Raw genomic sequence first — 20,641 nt, 5'->3', positions numbered from 1 at the left:
CCACCCCTTGTACCAGGCCTGTTCTGCTTGCCAGTTTCTTGGATCTCCTGGTGAATGAGTTTGTGTGTGGATAGCCCTTACCAGCCTCACTTCTGCCCAGATCCCACATAGAATAAGGCCTTCATTTTTTAAACACAAAATTTTAAAACTAGCCTAAATAATTCTAGAGATTTCTTCCCTAAACTCGCACCTTTTATGAACTCAACAAATCTTTATTAAGCATCCACTGTATGCCAAGCACTGTACTAGGCCCTTGCAAAACCCTAGTCTGGGAGAGGAGTCAGACATTAACCAATAAATTTGCAAAATTGCAAGTGATAACCAGCATGGAGAGGCATAAGGTACATGAGAATGGATAGGAGCAGGGTTTTCCCCCAGCCAAAGACATCAGGAAAGGCTTCTGGGAAAGAGTGAGGAGTAGAGTGAAGAGAAGGGAGGGCAGCAGAAGAGTATGTGCAAAGGCCCTGGAATTGGAATCCTGGCTCCCAGCCATCCTGCTCCCCCAGAAAGAAGAGGGACCCTCCATTCCTGTTCCCCACGTAGCTTTGGATATGCTACAAATGGGGGGTGGCCAAAGCACCTCAAAAGGCCAAAGCAGGACCCTGGGGCACCCTGCCCTGGTATGATTCCACCCATTCCTTCATCTCCTCCTCCAGAAAGGGAAACAAAGGCTCAGATAGGGAAGAGGAATCCATAGACTTAGACCTAAGATTATACACAGAAAACAAAACCCCGAGTTGTTGGCAAAGCCCTCGGGGTGAGAATGCCTCTGTTTGCCCAGTTGGAGTCTCACCAGAGACTCATCTGAGCTGTTCTCCCATGCACCCTCCCCGCCTCTGCGCCTCTGCATCCAGCCCTGACCTGTCTTACTCCTGGAAGGAGGAGCATGTCTGCCTCCACAGTTGCCTGGAGTGCGTGTGAGGTGAGTGCTCCAGGTGTCTGCCGGTCACCATGGGGGTGGATTTAAGAGTCTGTTTTGTACAGAACCTGCATCTGGGGGCTGGGGGTTACCTCTCCTCTCTCCACAGGGGGCTTCTAGTTCCTCCTGCTCAGACCCCAAGGTTCCAATGTACTTCCTTTCTGAGGAAAAGGAGGAGGGAGCAGGCTTCTCTGAGGCTGTGCCTCCTCCATAACTGGTAAAGAGGTCATGGGACCAACGGGGTTAAGTCCCAGCTTTGCTCTGACCCACTTTCCTCCTTGTGCCCACATCCCCTGGGGCCAGTGTGTTGGGTGAGGCCATTTTGGCACCCCTTCACCCACACCTGGGACTTCCCCTAGATGGAAATTCCCAGACCCTGTCTTACTAACCTTGCCAGCTCCCACCAACTGCCTGGGATCTGTTCAGCTTCAATCAGCTCTTTCTATCTGCTAGCTCTGGACCAGAGTACATCTCCACTTTAACCTCAAGGGGCCCAAGGATGTGGGCCACACTCTGGTGCCATCTTTGACGTTTGGCTGCCCCTTTCTAGTGGACTCCTTTGAAGAAAAGATGCTGGGGGCGGGGGGGGGGGGGACGTTGGGATGCTATCCTTTGTTGAGCACCTAAATGTTCCAGACATTGTGCTAGGCATATACATTACTCACTTAATCCATGCCGAAGTCCAGAGAGTTAGCAGTTATCATACCCATTTTACATCACATTCATTTCACAGAAGACGGAGCTGAGAACCAGAGAGAACCACCCCTTGTACCAGGCCTGTTCTGCTTGCCAGTTTCTTGGCTCTCCTGGTGAATGAGTTTGTGTGTGAATGGCCCTTACCAGCCTCGATTCCTCTTTACATTAATTGACTTACCCTATACCACACAACTAAGAAGTGGCAGAGCTATGATGAGAACCCAGGTCTTAGGGATCCTCTTCACCACAGCAGGCTTCCTCCTCTTCCTTTGTTTTAAATATGTTTTTATTTATTTCAGAGAGAGGAAGGGAGGAGAGAGGGATAGAAACATCAGTGCTGAGAATCACTGATCAGCTGCCTCCTGCACGCCCCCTACTGGGGATCGAGCCCACAGCGTGGGCACGTGCCCTGACTGGGCATCAAACTGTGACATCCTGGTTCATAGGTTGGTGCTCAACCACTGAGCCACACCGGGGCGGGCAGTCTTCCTCCTCTTCTGCAGCTGCTCATCTCTACGTGGGATGAGAGACTTGGGGAAATTCCATTCAATCCCATCAGCAAATAGTTATCGAGCATCTGCTACATACCAGGCAATGAGAGGCGCCAGAAATATAGGAAAGGTGTCTGGCCAGTGTAGCTAGGTGGTTGAGTGTTGACCCATGAACCAGGAGGTCACGGTTCGATTTCCAGTCAGGGCACATGCCCGGGTTGCAGGCTCGATCCCCCATGTGGGCTGTGCAGGAAGCAATCGATTCGCTCTCATCATTGATGTTTCTATCTCTCTCTTCCTCTCTGAAATCAATAAACAAAATATTTTTTTAAAAAGGAAATATTGGAAAGGTTGCTGTCCGCAAGGTTGGGTGGGAAAGATAGGTGTATGGACTAGGAATATCTAACTTCAGCCACAATGATTTGAATGAGATGGCGTGCAGCAGAAAAAGAAGAGGTACTTTTATTTTCTCTTTCTTTTTTTTTTTTAAATATATTTTATTGATTTTTTTACAGAGAGGAAGGGAGAGAGATAGTTAGAAACATCGATGAGAGAGAAACATCGATCAGCTGCCTCCTGCACATCTCCTACTGGGGATATGCCCGCAACCCAGGTATATGCCCTTGACCGGAATCGAACCTGGGACCCTTCAGTCCGCAGGCCGACGCTCTGTCCACTGAGCCAAACCAGTTTTGGCTATTTTCTCTTTCTGAAAGAGTATATAAATATATTATGAACAGTGTTCAAAACAAATTGGAATAAAATAAATACCTATTCAACTGCTACCCAAGAAAGAGTATTCCCTACACCTCAGGTGTCCCTTCCATAATTCCTTCCATACCCTAAGAAATAACCACCATCCTGACCTTTGAGATCATTTCCTTGTTTCTCTTTATAGTTTTAGCACCTCTGTGTGCATCTGTAAACAACAGAGCTCAACTTTGCCTATTTTTGAGGTTTATATAAATGGAATGATATTATATTACTTTTTTGTCTTTATTTTATTTGTGAGATATACCCAAGTTGTTGCATATAACTGTCTCTTTCACCATTGGGTAATATTCAGTTGTGTGAATATCACAATCTACTTGTTTATTTTTTAAATTTTTATTACAATTGACATTTAATATACTAATTTCAGGTATACTGCACAGTGATTAGGCATTTATATAACTTAGGAAGCGATCCCCTCGATAAGCTAGTACCACCTGGCACCACACATAGTTATTACAATATTATTGACTATATTTCCTACGCTGTACTTTACATCCCGTGACTATTTTGTAACTGCGAAACTGTACTTCTTAATCCCTTCATTTCACCCAGTCTCCTAACCCCGCTCCCATCTGGCAACCTTCAGTTTGTTCTCTGTATCTATGAGTTTGTTTCTGTTTTATTTATTTTGTTTTTTACATTTCACATATAAAGGAAATAATATGGTATTTATCTTTCTCTGATTATTTCACTTAGCATAATACCTTCTAAGTTCATCCATGTTTTCACAAATGGTAAAATTTCATTCTTTTTTATGACTGAGTAATAGTCCATTGTATATATGTACCAAATTCTTTTTATCCAATCATTTATCAATGGGCACATAGGTTGCTTCCATATCTTGGCTATAGCTATGAAAATAGGAGTGCATATATCTTTCCAAATTACTGTTTTGGATTTCTTTGGGTAAATACCTAGAAGTGGGATGGCTGGGTCATATGGTGGTTCTATTTTTAATTTTTAGAGGAACCTCCATACTGTTTTCCATAGCAGCACAATTTATTTTTTTACTCTATTGTTGGTGGATGTTTGAGTTGTTTTCAGTTTGGGCTATCATAGAGCTGCTAAAAATATTTTTGTACATGTTTCCCAGTCAATACATGCAAGAGATCGCCAGTTTGATTCCTGGTCATGGCAACATGGGGTGCATACAAGAGGCAATCAATCAATATTTCTCCTTCACATCACTGTATCTCTCTCTCTCCCTCTTCCTCTCCCTTCCTCTCTCTCTAAGAAATCAATAAAAATATATTTTTAAATAAAGGATTTTTGAGGCTACAAATCTAAGAGTCGAAGTGTATATAGAGGTAATCTCAGCTTTATCAGATAAAGCCAACTTTTTCCCAGCATGGTTGTACCAGTTTCTCAGGAAGCAGAACATTCTAACCAGGGGCAGGCATAGAGTCAAGAAAACCCATATACTTTCTTGCCTAAAACCCTCAGTAGTTTTCCCTTCTTCTTGGAATAAGATCCACGTCCCTACCGTGACTCCCATGGCCTCTGCCTTGCTCTACCTCTGCCATTATAACTCCTCTCTGCTCTTTGCACTTGCTGTCCCCCCTCTCTGGGATTCTCCATGACTTGCTCCCTCACTTTATGTAGGTCTTTGCTAAAATGTCATTTCTCAGTAGCACTTTCCCTGACCATCGGATTTCAGATTGCAATCTCCAGCAACCCTTATCCCCTTCTCAGCTTTGTATTTCTCCTGGGTTCCATTCAGCCGCAGGCAGCTCTCCCATGGTTGGCCAGGGCTTGACAGATTTTATCTCCCCCAAACCCTTAAGGGCTGTCATACCTGACTATTTGGGAGCTGTCTAGCTGCCCCTTGTGATGAATCCATCTCTCTGAGTCACGTTTTATCACATCACCCTGGGTGTTTTTTTTTCATCGCCATTTGTGTGCTCTGAAAAAAAAGCTAATGTATTTGTTCATTTATCTATTTGGTTTTTTAAAAAAATAGCCATTTATTTATTAAAATATCTTTTTATTGATTTCAGACAGGAAGGGAGAGGGGGAGAGTGATAGAAACCTTAATGCTGAATCACTGATCAGCTGCCTCCTGCACGCTCCCCGCTGAGGATCCAGCCCACAACCTGGGCATGTGCCCTGACCGGGAATGGAACCACCACCTTCTGGTGTCCTGGAGGACACGCCAACCAAGTGAGCCCCACCAGCCAGGGCTACCTGTTTGGTTTTAATATCCATCCAGCGCCACCCCTCGCTTTTTTGTTTTAATAATTTTTATTTCTTGAAGTATTACAAAGAGTACTACATATGTCTCCTTTTTTCCCCCCCTTGACATTCCCCCGGCCCCTACCCCCCAGTGTCTGTGTCCATTATTCTTATATGCATGCATATAAGTCCTTCGGTTGATCTCTTAACCCCCCTCTCCAAACCCTCCCCAGGCTTCCCACTGTAGTTTGACAGTCTGTTCAATGCTGCTCTGCCTCTGCATCTATCCCTGTTCATCAGTCTATACTGGTCCCCATTATCTGTCCCAACCTCACTGGAGCCGTCCCAGCCTCACCCTGGCTGTCTCGGCTTCACCGCACCCCTCACTTTTATGGGAGCTCAATGAAAGAGGAAACTTAGCTGTCTTTCCAGGCTGGTTGTCAGTCTCCCAGAGAGAGCCAGGCATGCCCCTTCTGGAAACACCTAGAACCCAGGCATCCCCCCTCTGCTGCCAGCTCCCACCAATATCCCTGGCTCAGTCTCAGAGCACTGTTGCTGCTGCTGCTGCTGCTGCTTCCCTAGGTCACTTCTGGGGACAGTTTGGGATCCTGAAGCATCTCTTCAGGGCTGGAGAGTAATGGGCTGGGGTCTTTACCCAAGCAGTTGTCAGGTGCCTGGAGCTCAAGAAATACTTTTTTCTTTTCTTTTTTTTCTTTTTTTAATTAAATCTTTATTGTTCAGATTATTACATTTGTTCCTCTTTTTTCCCCCCCATAGCTCCCCTCCTCCCAGTTCCCGCCCCACCCTCCGCCCTCACTCCCCACCCACTGTCCTCATCCATAGGTGCACGATTTTTGTCCAGTCTCTTCCCGCATCTCCCACACCCCTTCCCCCCCCCCCCAAGAATAGTCAGTCCATTCCCTTTCTATGTCCCTGATTCTATTATAATCACCAGTTCATTCTGTTCATCAGATTATTTATTCACTTGATTCTTAGATTCACTTGTTGATAGATGCATATTTGTTGTTCATAATTTGTATCTTTACCTTTTTCTTCCTCTTCCTCTTCTTAAAGGATACCTTTCAGCATTTCATATAATCCTGGTTTGGTGGTGATGAACTCCTTTAGCTTTTCCTTATCTGTGAAGCTCTTTATCTGACCTTCAATTCTGAATGATAGCTTTGCTGGATAAAGTAATCTTGGTTGTAGGTTCTGGGTATTCATCACTTTGAATATTTCTTGCCACTCCCTTCTGGCCTGCAAAGTTTCTGTTGAGAAATCAGCTGACAGTCGTATGGGTATTCCCTTGTAGGTAACTGAGTTTCTTTCTCTTGCTGTTTTTAAGATTCTCTCTTTATCTTTTGCTCTTGGCATTTTAATTATGATGTGTCTTGGTGTGGTCCTCTTTGGATTCCTTTTGTTTGGGGTTCTCCGCGCTTCTTGGACCTGTAAGTCCATTTCTTTCACCAGGTGGGGGAAGTTTTCTGTCATTATTTCTTCAAATAGGTTTTCAATATCTTGCTCTCTCTCATCTTCTGGCACCCGTATAATTCTGATGTTGGTACGCTTGAAGCTGTCCCAGAGGCTCCTTACACTATCCTCGCATTTTTGGATTCTTTTTTCATTTTGCTTTTCCGGTTGGGTGTTTTTTGCTTCCTCGCATTTCAAATCATTGACTTGATTCTTGCGCTCCTCTGGTCTGCTGTCGGGAGTCTGTATAATATTCGTTATTTCAGTCCGTGTATGCTTAATTTCTAGTTGGTTCCCCAATATAACATCAAGGGTCTCATTAGTTTTCTTGTAGATCTCATTAAGTTTATCGGCGGCTTCTAAACAGTTCTTGAGAGACCTTAAAAGTGTGGTTCTGAACTCTATATCTTCCATTGACAATTTTGTCCTGTTTCTTTGTCTCCGCATTTTGTTATGCTTCCTTGGTGCACCCCCTAGTGGTCTTTGTGCACAGTCTTATAGTTAAACCTTGATTGTTGTAGCTAATACCAGGGAGGGTTTGACCTCCAGGCCAAGTGGCTATGAGAATCAGCTGTGTCTGCAGTGAGAGAACTTCTGTCCTCTAGGGAGGTGCTAATCTGGCGTTTGCCTGAGGCTATCCAGCAAATGCCTCTGTGCAGGGCTTGGGCGGGTCAGGTCGCACAGGATCAACAGGGTGGGCCGGAGAGAGCAGTTATGGCGGCTCTCAGTCCTGTCCCCAGGGGCTCTGCCTCTCTGAGTCCCAGCACCCGCTGCAAACCTCGGAGAGAGAAAGCTGCACTCGCTCTGACCGAAGCCAGACAGTCCCGCTTCACCCGTTTGAGTCTGGGTCCCTAAAGACTCCCCTGTATCTGGAGCTCAGAGTCTGCGACTCCCTCCCGATTGAAAATGCCAACCGCACCCTCCACCGCCAGCCCGCTCCATGCACTCCGCACCTCAGAATTTGACTTCAGCACTGGGCCTCCTCTGAGTGTCCGTATGTGTTTCTCTTTCCTCCTGGTTGTAGGACTTCCACTCAGCCAGCGTTCCTGTGGTTCTGGGTGATGTCCGTTTCGTTTTTTAGTTTCACTTTTGAAGTAGTTGTTCAAGGCAGCAAACTCCGGCGTTAACCTATGCCGCCATCTTGGTTCTCCTCCTTTTTTCTTTTTTTTAAAAATATATTTCTTTATTGATTTCAGAGAGAAAGGAAGAGGGGGAGAGAGAGAGAAACATCAATGATGAAGATCATTGATCGGCTGCCTCCAGCAGGTCCTCTACTGGGGATCGAGCCTGCAACCCAGGCATGTGCCCTTGGCCGGAATCGAACCTGGGACCCTTCAGTCCACAGGCCAATGCTCTAGCCACTGAGCCAAGCCAGCTAGGGCTCAAGAAATACTTTTTGATTAAATAAAAGGAAAGAGTTCAGAGACTATAGGACAGTGGTTGCCAACCTTCCTAATGCCGCAACCCTTTAATACAGTTCCTCATGCTGTGGTGACCCCCAACCATAAAATTATTTTCGTTGCTACTTCATAACTGTAATTTTGCTACTGTTATGAATCGTAATGTAAATATCTGATATGCAGGATGTATTTTCATTGTTACAAATTGAACATAATTAAAGCATAGTGATTAATCACAAAAACAATATGTAATTATATACGTGTTTTCCGATGGTCTTAGGCGACCCCTGTGAAAGGGTCATTCGACCCTCAAAGGGGTCGCCACCCACAGGTTGAGAACCGCTGCTATAGGACCTTGCCAGGTGAAGAAAAGAGAAAAGGCACTCCAAGCTGAAGGAACAGTGTGAGCAAGGACTGAAGGCATGCAAGTGCACGTCCGAGGTGAAGGGCGTGTTCTGGTCTGGTGCAGACAGAGGTTTCCAGTGGAGAGGAGCACCACGGGAGAGCATTGCTGGGCAGGCCTGGAAGAAGAGGGCTGATTGGAGAGGTCTGAGCTCCCTGAAGGATCAGCAAGGATCAGCAGTGTCTTAGGTTTAATCCTGTACCCCTCCCCCCACACACCGCCACCCGCCCCCACTTCAGTCCGCCCCTCCTACTCTACCCCTGCCCCCCCTTCACTCAACCCCCAAGCCTGGCAGATTCTGCAGCTGAATGGACTTCTCTCTGGGGCTACGTTTGGGGCCACGAAACAAGAAGGCCACCCACCAACAACCTCCTGCACCCTCTGGGCATGTCCCACCAGCTGCCTCTCCTTGTCTATCCTGTCCTCCCTCTGCCTGTGCCTGCCCCTGCCCTGCCTGTCCTCATCCCACCTGCAACTGCACTGCCTACCCCTCTTATGCAGCTACCTGTCCCTCCTGTCCCAGCCTCCCTGGCCCACCCTGCACCTGCTCCTGCCCTGCCTGTCCTCCCTCAACTTGTCACCATAGTTCTGGTGTCCCATGCTCTGATCCTCACTTGACCTACTGCCATCCCTCACCTTGCCCCATTTACCCTAGTGCCAAGGGCCGATGCGCCTGTCCCAGCTCCTGTTTGGCCTATAGTAACAACTGTGGCTGTGGCAGAGGGCCTGCCTGGGGGCCTCCAGGCTCCATTGGCCACTGCAGCTGCTGCTTCAGGGGACAACGCACCTCTCGCACCTCTCGGTGGCACTGTCTGATAGTCTAGGCGGGCTATCGCCCCCTAAAGAGACTGTCAGTCTTCTGGAGCCCTTCTGGAGCTGCTTCCTCAGGAGGCAGAAGCTCTGGGTGGAGTAAGAGGGGTCACCTGGACCCCTCACCCAGAAGGTAAAGGCAGCACACCGCTTAGAGCCCCTGGCCTCCCTCCCCCTCAGTCCTGGGGGTGGGAACAGGCATCTGCTTTGAAGTTAGTTTCTGGGCATGTTCCTGCTGGTTCCAGAAACTCTTCTTCTGCAACCTTTGGAATGGAAACTGTTCTCAGAGCCTCCTGCAAGGCCTCTGAAGGTAAGCAAGTTGGCCATCCCCCACCCCCCCACACTCCCCCACCCCCCGGCTCGTCACCCTCCTTGGGGACTCTTCTTGGCTCCTCTGAGTTCACATAGATAAATTCTTCTTCTAGAGGTGGTAGGGGACCCTCTGCCCAGGGGCCATTTTTTGGCCCTTGAACCTCCACCCATATCCCTAACTGACACAAGAGTCTCTGGACCCCTTACCTCTCATCTTGAGTCAGGCAAAGATGATAGATCAGTGGCTCTTGGACCAGAAGAGGAGGCTGAGCAGCGGGGTTTTAGCTCCTTCCTCCCCTTGGATGTCATGACATCATACATGGTCCTTTGCTTTTAGGAATCTGGTGCTCTCTGCCTGGACGTCTTGTCTTGCAAATCTCTGAGTGCTAGCCCAGCCTCATGACCTCAATCTTCCAGGATTAGTCCCATCTGAAACATCTCTGCTCATCCGGTATGGGGTGAGGGAAGCTGGGAACCCTTGACTCAGTTCCCATCAATCCCATCCACACATGGCCAGTCACGAGTCCCCTGTCCCTGGGGAGTCGGAATAGGGGGATGAAGAAACCACCACGAGGAAGCTGTGAGTGAGAGACTGGGTATCTGCCCAGGACTGGACCCTAAGCTGAGAGCCCCTGAGCCTCCACATTTCTGAAGTTCTCGGACACTAGCCTTTTTCAGTCTTCTCTTTCTCAGTCTCCTTCTCTGGAACCCTTTGTTTTTTTCCTTTACATCTCTGTTTATCCTTCCATTTACCTTTCCTTCTATCTTTCCACATCACTCTCTCCATTTCTGCTTCCTTCTTTCTCTCTATCACTGGGTCATTCTGCCTTCACCTAACTTGTGTCTTGATATGTGTTTTCCCTACTCTCTAGTGCTCTAATTCTCCCTCCTTCTATTTACCCTTTCAATTTTAAATCTACTTAACATATACGTCTTTTTCTTTCCCCCTTCCTGGCTCAATCTTTATCTTCATGTCTATTTTCTTCCTTGGTCTTTCAATCCACCTCACATCGCTCTGCTTGTCTGTCCTATTCTGCTATTGGGTACATTTCATTTGTGATCTCTCATTTCTGTTTCCCTTTCTGTCTTTATCTCTCTTCCTGTGTTCTGTGTCTAGCTGTTTCTCTCTCTCTCTCTCTCTCTCTCTCTCTCTCTCCATCCTGCAGCTGCCAAATCAGTCACATGCCCACCTCATTGCTGTCCAAGGACCAGGACACTAAGCCCTCTAGTATCTGTCTGTCCCCCACACACTCCATGCCCTGAGGTGAGTGAGGGTTAGACACAAGTGCCCCACCCACTATCTAGGCCATCTATCCCTATTCAGCTCTAAGATGAAATTTTTTAAAATATATTTTATTGATTTTTTTACAGAGAGGAAGGGAGAGGGATAGAGAGCTAGAAACATCGATGAGAGAGAAACATCGACCAGCTGCCTCCTGCACACCCGCCACCGGGGATGCACCCGCAACCAAGGCACATGCCCCTGACCGGAACCAAACCTGGGACCCCTCAGTCTGCAGGCCAACGCTCCATCTACTGAGCCAAACCAGCTAGGGCGAATTTTTTTTTAAATGATGCTCCTCCCAACTTCTTTTTCTGAAAATTGGCAATTAAAAAGAAAAAGAATTAAACATTTATGCTGTCTGTCCTGTAGAAACTATATTTCAGGGTAGCCAAATAACTGTAAGTGTGGAGAAAACTTCTTATTTATGGAAGAATTTCAGCTAATATGGAAGGAATATGGAATCGGAAAAATCAGCATTTGTAACCCTTAATGTAATAATTGATTAAAGCAAGAATCTTCAATGGATAAAACCAAGTATGATGGTTGATGGAGAAATTTACAAAGAAGGAATCAAGCTGTCACCACCTGAGCCCCTGGTGAATCTTAGCGTTACTAAAAGGGGCACAGCCACACACTGTGCACCCCTGGTGTAATGCAGTCTGAAGTACTCAGCTCCGTCTATGAAGGACTCTTGCCAAACAAAACACTGAACATGATTTTAACCAAAACTCCATTTAACAGGAAATACTAGGGATAGAAGAACAAATTAAATAACACAATGAGGAAGTCAGAAGACACATCCTGAATGGAGGACATTCTAAAGGATATCTGACCCAGTTTCTTCAACTAGTCAATGACTGGGGGAAGAAGGTGAGAGGTGACATTACAAGACAATTGCCACATGGAACATGAGGACCTTGTTTGGTTCCTGATTTGGACAACCCAATGTAAAAAGACAGTCTCCGGCAGTTGAGGACAGTTAATTATGGACCGGATGTTTATGATGCCAAGGAATCAGTGCTGATTTTGTTAGATGTAAAAATGGCTTTGGGGTCACGTAAAAAAAAGGGGGGGTTCTTATTTCCTAGAGCTGCATATGGAAGTATGGACTGAAGTGACATTTAATTTTAAATATTTTGGCAAATAAAAAATGACAGAAACAAAGGAGTAGAAGGAACAAAGTGACAAAATCAACATTGTTGAATTAAGTATATAAAGGCTCACAGAATTATGCTCTCTACCTTTGTGTATGTTTGAGCATTTTTGTAATAAAAGTTTTTAATGATGCTCCTCTGGTAAGCATGTTTCCTAGTAACTCCCAGAGCATCCTCCCCACCTGCCCTGAAAGACTTCCCCTGTGTGACTTCCCACACAGACCCCAGCCCTCCCTGCCTTCTACTGGAAGCGTGCACTAGAGATGGGTTGTGCTCACAGGCTGCCCTTCATCCCCTCCAGTCCTCTGCTGGCACATTCCTCATGTTTAGGACTTTTCCAGCTGTGCTTCACAGCTCTGCAGGGCCAGGAGAACCTTAAAGAACAAACATATTTTGAATAGTTCTTAATATAAACAAAAATAATCCCAAATAATGGAATCTTGCTTTAAGTCTCTCTCTGTCACGTGCTCTGAACAAAATGGCCTCAGTCCTGGAACACAGAAGACAAGAAATGTAAGCCCATCCTGTTCCACTCCCTGCCTTCATTCAGGATGACCTCCGCCCTCAAAGAAAGGACTACCAACAACTGGGAAGCTGGGTATCATGAGTTCAAGGAGCGTCAGTCCAGGACTGTGCTGGAGGGCATGTGGGTCAGTCATGCCCTCAGTCACTGAATGACCTTAGAGAAATCATGATTTTTTTCACTTATATAACTTGTTTCATACTACAGATTAGAAATTTACACAAAAGTAATACTTTTCTTCTCTTAAATATATATATATATCCTATATAGTAAAAGCATAGGTGATGTCACACCCTTGCGTGATGCCCTCACGTCATCACAAGATGGCCGCCACAAATCATCACAAGATGGCCGGCAGGGGAGGGCCGTTGGGGGTGACCAGGCCAGCAGGGGAGGGCAATTAGGGGTAACCAGGCTGGCAGGGGAGGGCAGTTGGGGGCAACCAGGCCTGCAGGGGAGGGCAGTTGGGGGCAATCAGGCCAGCAGGGGAGCAGTTAGGAGGCGATCAGGCTGGCAGGCATAAGTGGTTAGGGGCAATCAGGCAGACAGGCAGGCGAATGGTTAGGAGCCAGCAGTCCCAGATTGTGAGAGGGATGTCTGACTGCCGATGCGGGATCAGGCCTAAACTGGCAGTTGGAAATCCCCCAAGGGGTCCCAGATTGGAGGGGGCGCAGGCTGGGCTGAGGGACACCCCCCACCCCAGTGCACAAATTTTGTGCACCGGGCCTCTAGTATATATATATATATATATATATATGATAGTGACATTGGCTTTCAGTAATAACAATTTTAGTCTAATCTCTATCCCAGCCATGGGCAAACTATGGCCCGCGGGCTGGATCCGGCCCGTTTGAAATGAATAAAACTAAAAAAAAAAAAAAAGACCGTACCCTTTTATGTAATGATGTTTACTTTGAATTTATATTAGTTCACACAAACACTCCATCCATGCTTTTGTTCCAGCCCTCCGGTCCAGTTTAAGAACCCATTGTGGCCCTCAAGTCAAAAAGTTTGCCCACCCCTATTTTTTATAGTCTATCCCTATAAAAAATCAAATTTTCTTACACTATCACCAGTATCATATTAAAAATTCCCATAAAAGAGGGCGTTTCTACCAACCTTTAGTTTTTGGTTCTGAGCTTCATGAAGCTGATTTTCCTATTCATAAATTTTTAGCAGTCTCACATCTGTTATTCCAAACAACAGAAAAATTGACCTATTAAATCTTACTGAAATGGAAAATTTTGTGCTGTTGAACAATAAGATTCTGAACACTCACCAGTGGTGTTGGTTGTACCCAATGCGATAATATTGTAGTATAATAAGGGAATTGGGACACCTCCTGAAGGACTTCGTAAGGGCTTTGTGTCATGTAAGAACCTTTATACAGGCCTCTTCCCTCAGTGCTTTGCCTGCTCCGTGAGAAAAATGATTTTTTGAGTCTTAGTGTTTCTAGATGAACGCATGGAAACCACTACCCCTTCCTACTCTCTAGAAGTTTGCCAGTTAGGGATGCAGGAACTTTGGAGCTTGGATACAAATCTCAACTGTTTCCTTTATTATATGAATTTCTGAGATGTAATCTCAGACCCTCCCACCCACTATGCTCCAAACTTAATTTTTTATATTTTTTAAGAGAAATTGAGATCAATTTGTTGCTCCACTTTTTAATGCATTCATTGGTTGATTCTTTTTTTAGAATATATTTTTATTGAATTCAGAGAGGAAGGAAGAGGGAGAGAGAAACATCAATGATGAGAGAGAATCATTGATCGGCTGCCTCCTGCACACACCCCACTGGGGATGGAGCTCACAACCCAGGCATGTGCCCTTGACCAGGACCCCAGTCCACAGGCCAACACTCTATCCCAGGGGTGGGCAAACTTTTTGACTCGAGGGCTACAATGGGTTCTTAAACTGGACCGGAGGGCCGGAACAAAAGCACGGATGGAGTGTTTGTGTGAACTAATATAAATTCAAAGTAAACATCATTACATAAAAGGGTACGGTCTTTTTTTTCAATAGTTTTATTCATTTCAAACAGGCCGGATCTGGCCCACGGGCCGTAGTTTGCCCACGGCTGCTCTATCCACTGAGCCAAACTGGCTAAGGCCATTGGTTGATTCTTGTATGTGCCCTGACTGGGAATGAAACTGGCCACCTTTTGGTACATGGGATGATACACCAACCTGGCCACACCAGCTAGGGTAGGCCAGCACTTTTTAGAGTAATTACATGGATTAACGTATTCATTTATTCATCAAATATTTATTAAATTTTGAAAAATGTACCAGTAACTGTTTTAAGTACTGGAAATACAAGTGAACAAAGCAGATAAAAATCAGCTGGGCAGAGATAGTCCTATCTAATAAAAGAGAAACATGGTAATTAGCCGTACATCCGCTACCCTTCCCATTGGCTAATCAAGGCGATATGCAAATTAACTGCCAGCCAAGATGGCAGCGGGCAGCCAGGCAGCTTGAAACTAACATGAGGCTTGCTTGCTTTAGTGACGGAGGAAACCAACGTTCTCCGCCTTCCTTGCCGGCCTCTGAGCTTGCAGTTTGAAACATTGTTACAAATATAGAAGCTAAACAAAACCCCAGAAACCTGCTTTCAGCCAGCTGGGATCTCAGAGCTGGAGTTGATACAGTGTTTCGATTATAGAACCCAAACAAACCAGATACCTGCTTTCAGCAGCAGAGGCCTCAGAGCTGGAGCCAGAGCTAAAGCTGGCCCAGAATAAAAAGAAAAAAAGAAAAAAAGGAGCAGTTGGGAGCTTTAGTCACCCGCCAGCCTGAAAACAGCCCTCAGCCCCTCACCCAGACTGGCCAGGCACCCCAGTGGGGACCCCCACCCTGAAGGGTGTGTGACCAGCTGCAAACAGCCATCATCCCCTCACCCAGGCTGGCTAGGCACCCCAGTGGGGACCCCCACCCTGATCCAGGACACCCTTCAGGGCAAACCAGCTGGCCCCCACCCATGCACCAGGCCTCTATCCTATATAGTAAAAGGGTAATATGCCTCCCAGCACCGGGATCAGCAGAGCCGAGAGGCCTCCCGGAACTGGGATCAGCATGACAGGGGGCAGTGCCCAAACCCCCTGATCGCCCTGTGGCTCTGTGTGTGACAGGGGGCGGGGCCACAACCTCCCTATCCACCCTGCTCTGTTCGTGACAGGGGAAGGCGCCCCAACCCCCTGATCAGCCCTGCTCTGTGCCTGATAGGGGGGAGCTCCCCAACCCCCTGATTGCCCTGCGGCTGTGTGTGTGACAGGGTGCGGAGCCCCAACCCCCTGATCAGCCCTGCTCTGTGTGTGACAGGGTGCGGTGCCCCCCCTCCCCCCCCCCGGCCCTGGGCCCTGCTCTGTGTGACGGGGTAGAGCCATAACTTCCCCATCGGCCCTGCCCTGAGTGTGAGAGTGGTGGCGCCCCAACCCCCTGATTGGCCCTGCTCTGTGGGTGATAGAAGGCGGCGCCCCAACCCCCTGATCTGCCCTGCTCTGTGTGTGACAGCGGGCGGTGCCCCAACTCCGCTATCAGCCCTACTCTGTGAGTGACAGGGGGGAGCTCCCCAACCCCCTGATTGACCCTGCTCTGTGCGTGACAGGATATGGAGCCCCAACCCCACTGATGGGCCCTGCTTTGTGCGTGACAGGGGGTGGCGCCGCAATCTCCCCATTGACCCTGCCTTGAGTGTGACAGGGGGCGGTGCCCCAACCCCCCAGTCGGCCCTACCCTGAGCGTGACTGAGGGTGGCATCGCAACCTCCCAATCTGCCCTGCTCTGTGCATGACAGGGGGCGGCGCCCCAACTCCCCAATTGGCCCTGCTCTGAGCCTGACCAGGGGCTACACCTAGGGATTGGGCCTGCCCTCTGCCACCCGGGAGCAGGCCTAAGCCAGCAGGTCGTTATCTCCCGAGGGGTCCCAGACTGCGAGAGGGCATAGGCCGGGCTGAGGGACTCTCCCCCGTCCCCCCAAGTGCACAAATTTTTGTGCACCAGGCCTCTAGTAAATAAATAAACAACTAAAAATATATGGTATGCCAAATGGTAAGTGCAATGGAGAAAATGCAGCAAAGGAGAATAGTGTTAGCAGGAAAGCAGGTAGATTTCGGTGGTGGAGGTGTTGTTGTTGCTGTTTTAAACAGGATGGCAAGAAAGGCCCCTCTGATAAAGTGACATCTGTACAGAGAACTGGAGCACTGAGGGAGGGAACCATGTGGCTATCTGGAGAACCAGAACCTTACAGGGCCTAATGTGCAAAGGCCCTGGTGACAGCCAGTGCAGACAGAGTAGGAGTAGAGTGGAGAACGGTAGGCGATGAGGTCAGAGAAGTAGCAGCCAACAGGACAGAGGGGTTTGCAGGCCATTGTAAAGATTCTGGCTTTTTGTGCTTGGTGAAATGGGAAACTATTGGAGGGCCTTGAGATCAAATTAAAGCCGAAGAGACGTTAAGTAACTTTTCCAAGGTAACACAGTTTGTTTGTTTGTTTGTTTAAAAATATTTCTTAACTTAAAAAATAATATATTTTTAAATTGATTTCAGAGAAGCAGGGAGAGGGAGAGGGAGATAGAAACCTCAATGATGAGAGAGAATCATTGACCGGCTGCCTCGCCCCGACTGCTGTTCGATCCCGCAACTGGGCACGTGCCCTCGCCCAGAATGGAACCCGGGACCCTTCCTTCCGCAGGACCACTCGGTATCCACGGAGCCAGCGGTGGGCAAGGTGACAGGGTTTGCAAGTGACAGGAGGTTAGCGCGCTCCGGGCGCTAACCCTATGCTGCTGCTGACCTTCGGCCTTTTTACTTGGGCACCGCTCTGCTCTGACTTCAGATGAAGAAACTGGGACACCGAGGAGTTAGGTGGCTTGCCCGAGGCCAGGCAGCTGGTAAGGGACGGACGGGGTGGGATCTGAGCCTCGTCCGTCCGCGGCCGGGAGTCCAAGTCCTTTACACCACACTGCCTCCCGCAGGTGTCTGCCAGACCGACTCCTGGCCTGGACGCCACGACAGCTGGCTTCTGGCCTGGACGCCACCACGATGAGAGAAAGGACAGAAGACCGGTCCCGGCTTAGGGTGGCCGTGTTCCTTGGGCAGCTCCAGCCGCGGGTTCGCGGGCATTTTCCCGGGCACAGCCGTGCCCTCTGGCCTACGGCGCGGAGAAAGAGAGAGTAAATAGGCCTTTACTTCGGGGTGGCCCGCAGGTATCCGGGAGTTTAGGAAGCGGGTTCGGGGAGGAGGCAGTGGGCAAGGCGGGACGAAATCGGCGACTTTTCCTGCCTCCCGTCGTCCCCCCAAAGGCGCCCGGGGTTCCGCGGCGCGCGGGGCGGGGAGGGGCGAGAGGGCGGGGCGGGGCCAGGGGCGGGGCTCGCGCTCGACGTCCCCGTCACGTGACGGGACCATCATGGCGGCGACCGGAGGCCTGCCAGGCTCCCGGAAGCAGGCTGTGAGGGGCGGGCGCGCCGCTGGAACCCGAGCCGGAGCCGGAGCCGGAGGTGGAGCGGGCCGGGCGGCCGGGCGGCCTGGAGCCGGACGTGTCCGGAGCGTCCCCGCAGACCGGGGCAGCAGGTGAGACGGCGTCCGTGTGAGGCGCGAGCGGGGGTGGCGGCGCGGCGGCGCCGGGCGGGGGCCAGGGGGCGCCAGGGGATTCCCGTGACCTCGAGGAGGGGGAATCGGAGATGCACGCTGCTGACCCGGCCGCAACCCTAGGGGCCCGCGCCCGCGGCAGGGATGCCCGGGGCCGGAGACGCGGCATGGAGGGCAAACACGGGCTCCCCGGAGAGGATGGGAGGTGATGGACGGAAGCAGGCGGGAGCTGTGGGGAAGCGGGCAGGAGCCCCTTCACTGAAGGGGCGAGCGGGGATTATTGAAGGGACTTCCTTGCTCTAGCAGGCCAGGGTGGGGCGAATCGTCAGTCTTCTCCCCTCTCCTCCTGCCCCTCCCTGCCCCTCCCTGCCCCTCCGTGTCCTAGGAGACCGCGCTGGCGGGCCACTCCTCCCACCCACCCGACTGGTCCCTCCGGTCTGCGCTCCGGGGAGTGGAGCGGAGGGGCGGGGGAGTGCCCTCGGCCGGCGGGAGGGTACAGCCGCCTTCTGCGCAGACACCCAGCCCCTTGACCGCGCTGCCCGGGCCATGGATGTGACTCTGAAACCCCCTTGTTTCCCCAGGTCGTCCGGGGGCCCGCCATGCTGGTGACGGCCTACCTTGTCTTTGTGGTCCTCCTGACCTCCTGCCTGGGGTTGGAGCTGTCAAGATGCCGGGCTAAGCCCCCGGGAAGGGCCTGCAGCAACCCCTCCTTCGTGCGGTTTCAACTGGACTTTTATCAGGTCTACTTCCTGGCCCTGGCCGCCGACTGGCTTCAGGCCCCCTACCTCTATAAACTCTATCAGCATTACCACTTCCTGGAGGGTCAGATTGCCATCCTCTATGTCTGCGGCCTCGCCTCCACGGTCCTCTTTGGACTGGTGGCCTCCTCCCTGGTGGATTGGCTGGGTCGAAAGAAGTCCTGTGTCCTCTTCTCCCTCACGTACTCCCTGTGCTGCCTAACCAAACTCTCTCGGGACTACTTTGTGTTGCTGGTAGGCCGGGCACTTGGTGGGCTGTCCACCGCCCTGCTCTTCTCTGCCTTCGAGGCCTGGTACATCCATGAGCACTTGGAGCGGCATGACTTCCCTGCGGAGTGGATCCCAGCCACCTTTGCCCGTGCTGCCTTCTGGAACCATGTGCTGGCTGTCGTGGCAGGTGTGGCCGCTGAGGCTGTGGCCTGCTGGATGGGACTAGGGCCTGTCGCGCCCTTTGTGGCTGCCATCCCTCTCTTGGCTCTGGCGGGGGCCTTGGCCCTTCACACCTGGGGAGAGAACTATGATCGGCAGCGTGCCTTCTCAAGGACCTGTGCTGGGGGCCTGCGCTGCCTCCTGTCGGACCGCCGTGTGCTGCTGCTAGGCACCATACAAGCCCTGTTTGAGAGTGTCATCTTCATCTTTGTCTTCCTCTGGACACCGGTGCTGGACCCACACGGGGCCCCACTGGGCATCATCTTCTCCAGCTTCATGGCAGCCAGCCTGCTCGGCTCTTCCTTGTATCGCATCGCTACCTCCAAGAGGTACCACCTTCAGCCTATGCATCTGCTCTCCCTTGCTGTCCTCATCGTTGTCTTCTCCCTCTTCATGCTGACTTTCTCCACCAGTCCAGGCCAGGAGAGTCCAGTGGAGTCCTTCATAGCCTTCCTACTTATCGAATTGGCCTGTGGCCTATACTTTCCCAGCATGAGCTTCCTGCGGAGGAAGGTGATCCCCGAGACAGAGCAAGCTGGTGTCCTCAACTGGTTCCGGGTGCCCCTGCACTTGCTGGCCTGCCTGGGGCTCCTAGTCCTTCATGATAGTGATCGCAAAACAGGCACGCGGAACATGTTCAGCATCTGCTCTGCTGTCATGGTGATGGCTCTGCTGGCAGTGGTGGGGCTCTTCACCGTGGTAAGGCATGATGCTGAGTTGCGGGTGTCCTCGCCCAATGGGGAGCCCTATGCCCCTGAGCTCTAACTCTGTTTCAAGACAGGGGGGCTGGGGCAGACTCTTGACTTCCACCTCTCCAGGGTTGTACAGATCTCTCGTTGACTGACTTTGGGACTATCTGGCCCCTCAGCCTGTCCTTGGGGACCCTCCTGCCAGTGCTTTGGGTTGGGGAGTACATGGGGGTGATATCCTGAAAAGAAGATGCCAAAAGTTGCCTCTGTGTTACTCCCTTTCCCTTTTCAATTTAAAAATAAACACTTTTCACTGATCATTGATTTGATTTACTCATCCTGACCTGTACCCACCTTAGTAGTTTCTGGTGGGGAGAAGATAAAGGTGGAGTTATCAGCAGAATGTTTGTATTTGTAGCCTAAGACTGTATCCAGCTTAAACTGAGTTTTGAAATTTTCTGTAAGCAGAAATGGGTGGGAAATGCCTGAGGCTACTAGGTCCTCCATATCTTTTTTAAAAAATATATTTTTATTGATTTCAGAAAGGAAGGGAGAGGAAGAGAGAGAGAAACATCAATGATGAGAGAGAATCATTGATTGGCTGCCTCCTGCACACCCCCAACTGAGGGTCAAGCCCGCAACCCAGGCATGTGCCCTTGACCGGAATTGAACCTGGGACCCTTTAGTCCGCAAGCCAACGCTCTATCCACTGAGCCAAACCAGGTAGGACAGTCCTCCATATCTTGTTACCCTGGGGACAGGCATCC

General features: G+C 49.8%; 2 protein-coding genes across 2 annotated transcripts; both read left to right on the top strand.

The window, feature by feature from the left end:
- Positions 1–8,633: 8,633 nt before the first annotated feature.
- On the top strand, positions 8,634–9,149 carry LOC308513922 (uncharacterized protein; the record flags this gene model as incomplete). The annotated part of the gene is made up of 1 exon (XM_081083988.1): positions 8,634–9,149. The coding sequence occupies one exon, from the start codon at positions 8,634–8,636 to the stop codon at positions 9,147–9,149; it is 516 nt and encodes a 171-aa protein (XP_080940114.1).
- An 8,721-nt stretch (positions 9,150–17,870) lies between these two features.
- MFSD5 (major facilitator superfamily domain containing 5) lies at positions 17,871–20,192 on the top strand. Its single transcript, XM_081084360.1, has 2 exons — positions 17,871–17,980; positions 18,580–20,192. Exon 2 carries the CDS (start codon positions 18,598–18,600, stop codon positions 19,948–19,950), a length of 1,353 nt encoding a protein of 450 aa, XP_080940486.1. The 5' UTR covers positions 17,871–17,980; positions 18,580–18,597; the 3' UTR covers positions 19,951–20,192.
- The last annotated feature ends 449 nt before the right edge of the window (positions 20,193–20,641 follow it).

The sequence above is a fragment of the Myotis nattereri genome (assembly GCF_964212035.1).
Source record: "Myotis nattereri genome assembly, chromosome: 2".
Taxonomy (NCBI): domain Eukaryota; kingdom Metazoa; phylum Chordata; class Mammalia; order Chiroptera; family Vespertilionidae; genus Myotis; species Myotis nattereri.
The sequence above is the reverse complement of the archived record's forward strand: the minus strand, read 5'-3'. Positions and strand labels throughout refer to the sequence as shown.